The sequence below is a fragment of the Rhinopithecus bieti genome, unplaced genomic scaffold, assembly GCF_001698545.2.
Source record: "Rhinopithecus bieti isolate Rb0 unplaced genomic scaffold, ASM169854v2 scaffold_51440, whole genome shotgun sequence".
Classification (NCBI taxonomy): Eukaryota; Metazoa; Chordata; class Mammalia; order Primates; family Cercopithecidae; genus Rhinopithecus; species Rhinopithecus bieti.
The window spans coordinates 169,026-176,284 of NW_016820117.1; the positions used below are offsets into that span (position 1 = coordinate 169,026).

Here is a 7,259-nt window from a genome sequence, read left to right on the forward strand (position 1 = left end):
ATTTTGAAATATACACTATTAACTATTTTCACCATGACATGCAATATATACCCCCCCCCCCAAAAAAAAACAAAACACAAAACAGGCAGGGCGCAGTGGCTCACGCCTATAATCCCAGCACTTGGGGAGGTACAGACAAGGGGATCGCTTGAGCTGAAAAGTTCGAGACCAACCTGGGCAACACAGCAAGACTTGGTCTCTACAAAATGCAAAAAATTGGCCGAGCATGGTGGCACATACCTGTAGACCCAGCTACTCAGGAGGTTAAGGTGGGAGGATTGCTTGAACCCAGGAGTTTGAGACTACAGTGAGCTCTACTGTGCTCCAGCCTGGGTAACAGAGCAATATCCCGTTTCAAAAAAAAATACAACTCATTCCTCCTGTCTGATCTTGCACATCTCCCCATTCCCCCATCCCACAGCCCTTGCTAACCACCACTTTTTTTTTTTTTTTTTTTGAGACGGAGTCTTGCTCTGTTGCCCAGGCTAGAGTGCAGTGGCTGGATCTCAGCTCACTGCAAGCTCTGCCTCCCGGGTTTACGCCATTCTCCTGCCTCAGCCTCCCGAGTAGCTGGGACTACAGGCACCCACCACCTCACCCGGCTAGTTTTTTGTATTTTTTTAGTAGAGACGGGGTTTCACCGTATTAGCCAGGATGCTCTTGATCTCCTGACCTCGTGATCTGCCCGTCTCGGCCTCCCAAAGTGCTGGGATTACAGGCTTGAGCCACTGCGCCCGGCCGCCACCACTTCTTCTCTGAGTTCTACTGTTTAGATTCCACATATAAATGAATATGAGCCGAGGTCAGGAGATTGAAACCATCCTGGCTAACACGGTAAAACCCCGTCTCCACCAAAAGTACTAAAAATTAGCCAGGCGTGGTGGCACACGCCTGTAGTCCCAGTTACTCAGGACGCTGAGGCAGAAGAATCGCTTGAACCTGGGAGGCGGAAGTTACAGTGAGCCAAGATCGTGCCACTGCACTCCAGCCTGGGCGACACAATGAGAGTGAGACTCCATCTCAAAAAACCAAAAAAAAAAAATGACCTTTTTTTTGGTGGACTCCGCTCACTAAGTGCAAGAGGGAGAGAGAACAACCATGATCCCCTCTCAGCACCATTCCTCCCTCCTCGCTCCCGTTAACCCACCTCAACCACCCCTCCAACACCCTTTTGAAGTTGCCATCCCTACTTTTCCCTGAAACAAGCCCCACTCTAATCAAGACGGGCACCTGCAATTTCTCTTAAGGCTCACAATTAAGCCCTAACAAAAATATGCGTAGCCCTAACTCCTACATGTATAACTCTTCAGAAGTACTGTCCTTTTCAGACTATAAAGATAGATGGAATTCAGACACTATCCCTCCCCAAATATCCATTATCTTCACATATAAACAGACAAGAACAAGTTTAACATTTTATTTTTCATATTTAAGTAAACAAATTATAAAAACATACATTCCCAGCCTTTGTAGTGTTTTCCCAAAGCAAAAAAAAAAAAAAAAAAGAAAAGAAAAAAAGAAAAAAAAAGGAAGAAAAAACTCGTACAGAAGGTGGCAGTGTTGATTCATTTAAAGGGAACGAAACACCCTTACAGTATCAACATTAAATGCAAAGAATTCTAATGAACATATTGGTTGTACTACAAAAATAATGAAGCCAGCTAATTACCATCAGGATAAAACTTTACAAAGAAGTGAAGCAGCAAAGAGCTGAAGCAGAAATGACATAGGAAAACAGCAGCAAAGTCCTTGAGTCCAAACAGTCCACCTCAAAGACAAACATAATAAGGAACGAAGGTCCCTAATCCACCTCCTCAATGGTGTGGGCCTGACCCAGGACCTCCCTTGGACCCTGAGCCCCGAAGCCGCCCAGGCCGGGACCCCCGCCACCCATGGTACTGTCCGCTGATGATGGGGTTACCACACCTGCTCCAGCTCCTTCCTCTTGTGCTCAACACTCGTCCTTCTCGCCAGGGTGTTGGCATCCAGCCACGAGATGACCTCTTGACACTTGTCCAGCACCTTCTTCTTGTCCGCCTCGCTGAATCTTGCCCTTGAGCCCCTCATCCTCCACGGCGCTCTTATGTTTGAGGCGTACGACTCCAGGGCGTTCTTGGCTGACACCCTCTCGCGCTGCACCTCGTCCTCGCGCTTTGTACTTCTCTGCCTCCTGCAGCCATGCCGCTCGATCTCTCCTTTCTCAAGGCGGCCTTTGTCATTGGTGATGGTGATCTTGTTGGCCTTGCAGGTGGCTCTTGTCCGTGGCCGTGACGTTGAGGATGCCGTTGGCATCGATGTCGAAGGTCACTCGATCTGGGGCACGCCCTAGGGGGCCGGAGGGATGCCGCTCAGCTCGAAGCGCCCCAACAGATTGTTGTCCTTCGTCATGGCCCTCATCGCCCTCGTACACCTGGATCAGCACCCCGGGTTGGTTTGTCCGAGTAGGTGGTGAGATCTGCGTCTGCTTGGTGGGGATGGTAGTGCGCTTGATCAGGCAGTCATCACGCCTCCGGCCGTCTCCGCCCCAGCGACAGCGGAGCCACGTCCAGCGCAAGCAGGTCCTGCACGGTTCCTCGGGGACTTGTCCCTCCATCAGGATGGCCGCCTGCACCAGCCGCCCCGTAGGCCACAGCCTCGTCGGGGTGATCTCCTGTTCAGGTCGGCCCCGTTGAAGAAGTCACTGCAACAGCTTCTGCACCTTGGGGATGCGGGTAGAGCCCCCGACCAGGACCAGGTCGTGAGATCTGGGCCTTGTGCCAGCTTGGCGTCGCGCAGAGCCTTCTCCACGGCTCCAGGGTGCTTCGGAACAGGTCCGAGCACAGCTCCTCGAACCTCGCCCTGGTGATGGACCGTGTAGAGAGTCGATGCCCTCAAACAGGGAGTCGATTCTCCAGCCTGGGCCTGGGTGCTGGACGACAGGGTCCCCTTTGGCCTCTCGCAGGCAGATGCGCGCCGCTCACGGCTCGCTTGTTCTGGCTGATGTCCTTTCTTGTGTTTTCTCTTGAACTCCTCCACGAAGTGGTTCACCAGCTCTGTTGTCAAAGTCCTCCCCACCCAGGTGGTGTCCCGGCCGTGGCTTTCACCTCGAAGATGCCGTCGTCGATCGTCCAGGATGGACACGTCGAAGGTGCCCCCGCCCAGGTCAAAGGATGGCACGTTGCGCTCCCCTTGCACCGTTCTTGTCCAGGCCGTAGGGCGATGGCCGCCGCCGTGGGCTCGTTGGATATCCGCAGCACGGTTGGCCCCGCGATCACCCCCGCATCCTTGGTGGTCCTGGCGCTGGGAGTCGTTGAAAGTAGGCCGGCACGGTGATCACCGCGTTGGTCACCGGGTAGTCGCCAGGTACGCCCTCGGAGATCTCCTTCAATCTTGGTCAGCACCATGGACGAGATCTCCCTCGGGTTAAGAATGCCTTGGTCTCCCCCTTGTAGCTCACTCTGCACCTTGGTCTTGTCTCCGTCCAGTTGATCACCTGGAAAGGCAGTGCTTCATGTCCGACTGCACCACCCGGGTTCGCCGAACTTGCGGCCCGATCCAGCCGCTTCGCCGTCAAAAACGGTGTTCTGCGGGTTCAGCGCCACCTGGTTCTTGGCCGCATCCCCGGATGAGCCGCCGGTGTCTGTGAAAGCTCACGTAGCTGGGGGTGGTGCGGTTGCCCTGGTTCGTTGGCGGAAGCGATGATCTCCACCCTTTGCCGTGCTGGTAACACCCCCACCACAGGAGTATGTGGTGCCAGGTCGATGCGATCGCCGCGGCTTTGGCCATGCCGGTGCCCCGCTGTCTGCTCCCCTCTGAGATTCGGGACTGAAACGGCGGACGGGACCCGCGACAAGAGCTCAGTCTCCGGAACCGCAGGAAACTCAAACAAAAACCGTTGCTGGGTGCCTGCAGCCGTACAGGTTCGCTCTGGGAAAGCCTTGGGACCGAGGGAGTCACGCTCATAAAACGAAGCCCACTCTCGCAGTAGCTCCTGAGGCTGGCCGTTTTCCGGACCGCTTGCCCCTAGGCGTTTATAAGCCGTCTCGGAGACCCGCCTTTTCCCTTCTGAGCCAATCACCGAGCTCGATGAGGCTGCCAGGTCGGGAATATTCCAGGGGTTTCGCCTCCCGTCCTGCCCCCCAGCCTTTCTTGAACCAATCAGAGGCCAGGGTGCCGCCCTCTGCTCCGAACTCTCCAGAGTCTTCTGGGATTCACTGGAGGGGACAGGGGCCCTGAGACAAAGTGGGAGTGGCGGTGGGAAGGGCGTTGGTCTCCATGGCGATGCTGGCCGCTTGCCCTTCATTAGGTAATTGACAGTAAGGGACCGATCTGGGCTTGTAATTTCAGGGCGGTGCAAGATTGGTCGGATGACTTTGGAGACCACCAGAACCCGAAAGTTACCTTGCTTCTCGAAGGAGGCGGTGCATCGATGTGCCTAGGAGACTATGATTGGACTGTGTCTGTGAAGGACGGGGCAGCTTTGGGTCCTTTCTCCAAGGCACCCAATGGCCTAGTCGGCCTGAGAAACGACCCGACTCTCCCGGATGTTTTTTCCATCTTAATGGGAAGAAGGAATGAGATAATGCAATATAGTTTTTGACATAATCTTTAACCTACAAGGATGGGACATCTGGGAGTAGGAGCCTTTATATTTTCACAAGCAAAGCAGTTGTGTAAACAGGTAGTTCTTAGCAAGACAGGGGCACCCATCCAAGGAGGAAAGGAGGCGCTGGTCGGGTTGTGGGAGGGGTGGGTCGGCCGCACCCCTGACCCCGCCCTCAGCCGCTCCCCTCTGAGGCAACCAGGAGTTAGAAAAAATTTTCCTTAGTATGTAGGCCGTCCTTAAGGCATTTTGGGTTCCTCCATTTCCCTCCCCATTCCTAGCTTGGGGTCCGGGACACCTCCTCTCTACTTTCTCCTCAATTCCTGTTTCACTCCAGGACAGTTTGTAGAACTAGGACCTCACAGTCCCAAATAAATTTTTCTGTCTGTCCCTGAAATCCCTAGGCTGTCCACCGTTTTTAGGTCAAATGTAACAAGATGGTGAGCCTGGGAGGGAGGTACAGGGGGTGTTTAGACCTCTTTAACATCACATACTACAGCTGTTTGGCAGGTGGCCCTCTAAGCAAACTGTGGAGTGATGCTGGAAATCAGGAGGGGTTGGGACCCAGGTTCTAGCTCCTCTAAAACCTCAGGTTATGTGTCTTAAGTTTGTTGTTTCCGTTTTGAGACAGTCTGGCTCTGTCGCCTAAGCTGGAGTGCAGTGGCGTGATCTCAGCTCACTGTAGCCTCCACCTCCCGGGTTCAAGCGAGTCTCCTACCTCAGCTTCTCGAGTAGCTAGGATTACAGGCGGGCGCCACCACGCCCGGCTAATTTTTGTATTTTTAGTAGAGACAGGGTTTCACCATGTTGGTCAGGCTGGTCTCGAACTCCTGACCTCCTGATCCACCTCGGCCTCCCAAAGTGCTGGGATTACAGGTGTGAGCCATCATTCCCGGCCAGTTGTTTTTGTTTGTTTTGAGACTGACTCTCACTCTGTCGCCCAGGCTGGAGTGCAGTGGCGAGATCTCTGCTCACTGCAACCTCTGTCCCTGGGGTTCAAATAGTTCTGTTGCCTCAGCCTCCCCAATAGCTGGAATTACAGGATGTGCCACCACTCCCGGCTAATTTTTGTATTTTTAATAGAGACGGGGTTTCGCCGTGTTGGCCAGGCTGAATGTGTCTAAGTTTTTATCCTGGATTCCAACTTCCTGCGGATTCTCCTTCCTCCTGTTTGAAATACAATTGCATTTAGTAATTTACTTTCCCCTTTTTTTCCCCTTCATTCTTAGTGTGAATGCAAGACCCTTTTGTTAGGCATCTGAAAGGAAAATGTGAGGGGGTTGAAGCAATAGTACTGTGTTTACAACCTACCACAAAAAAAAAACAAAAAAAACATAGTCTCATTGCCATGCCGACATTCCTGTCGCCCCGGCTGGAGTGCAGTGGCCGGATCTCGGCTCACTGCAACCTCCGCCTCCCGGGTTTACGCCATTCTTCTGCCTCAGCCTCCCGAGTAGCTGGGACTACAGGCGCCCGTCACCACGCCCGGCTACTTTTTTTTGTATTTTTTTTAGTAGAGGTGGGGTTTCACCGTGTTAGCCAGGATGGTCTCAATCTCCTGACCTCGTGATCCGCCCATCTCGGCCTCCCAAAGTGCTGGGATTACAGGCTTGAGCCACCGCGCCTGGCCATGCCGACATTCCTTGAGCACAAATGGAAAGAAGTTATTGATGAAGGGAATAATCCTGTTTTTAAACACTTTGCTCAATTGGCATTTTTCATATGCACACCACACACACACACACACCTGTCCACTATCAAAACAAGGGTTTTGGAATTCAAGGGTATTCATTTGTTTATAATTCACTGATCTAAACTGATGTTGCAAATAAATTGCTTTAACAATCTGTGTGTGTCTGTATGTGCAGGTCGGTGATAACTTTCACATTCAGCTTTAGCTCCCTAATGAATCACCTCTCTAAGCTAGTCAAACCGGTCAAACTTCAGGAATTTTCCCAAACATTTCTCTATGAAATGTCTGGCTGGAGATTCTCCCAAACTTTCATCTTAGCTGCACAGTGTATCAACACTTCCAGAGACCCTTAACCTCACCCCTCCCTCTGGAAGCTTCCTCACCATCAACTGCTACTACTGGCAGGTCTGGATTCATTCCTTCCCTCCTTCCAAATCTACAATTTAAAATAGTTCTCCGAGGCCAGGCACGGTGGCTCACACCTGTAATCCCACCACTTTGGGAGGCCGAAGTGGGCAGATCACCTGAGGTCAGAAGTTCGAGACCAGCCTGACCAACATGGAGAAACCCCATCTCTACTAAAAATTAAAAAAAAAAAAAAAAAAAAATTAGCTGGGCATGGTGGCGCATGCCTGTAATCCCAGCTACTTGGGAGGCTGAGGCAGGAGAATCACTTGAACTCAGGAGGCGAAGGTTGCAGTAAGCCGAGATCACGCCATTGCACTCTAGCCTGGGCAACAAAAGCGAAACTCCTTCTCAAAAATAAAATACTTAACTGATTCTGTTGAGAAACATAAAAGTGGGGGGGGGGGTGGTAAGAGAGGGGGAGAAAAAAACCCCTCTCTATTGGCATGAAGCAAAGGGCATTACTGTCTCAAGTGCCTGGCAAGTAGATGTGGTGTTTTTGTGGTGTTGGGGCCCCAAATCTTGGATGCTCTCTGGATAGCAGAAAAATCCAATAGAAATGCTGTTTTTCCTGAATCA

At 52.1% G+C, this 7,259-nt stretch overlaps 1 protein-coding gene and 1 pseudogene across 2 annotated transcripts in view; both read right to left on the reverse strand.

The window, feature by feature from the left end:
• Positions 1 to 1,402: 1,402 nt before the first annotated feature.
• Positions 1,403 to 7,259, reverse strand: part of LOC108520227 (heat shock 70 kDa protein 1) — a 14,690-nt gene continuing 8,833 nt past the window's right edge. Inside the window, exon 2 of the mRNA XM_017859485.1 lies at positions 1,403 to 1,810. Within this exon, the coding sequence (XP_017714974.1) occupies positions 1,802 to 1,810 (9 nt within the window). The 3' untranslated portion in view covers positions 1,403 to 1,801. The remainder of the gene's footprint in view (positions 1,811 to 7,259) is intronic.
• LOC108520219 (heat shock 70 kDa protein 1-like) lies at positions 1,404 to 3,765 on the reverse strand (annotated as a pseudogene). The gene has a single exon (XR_001882862.1). The product of XR_001882862.1 is annotated as a heat shock 70 kDa protein 1-like (transcript).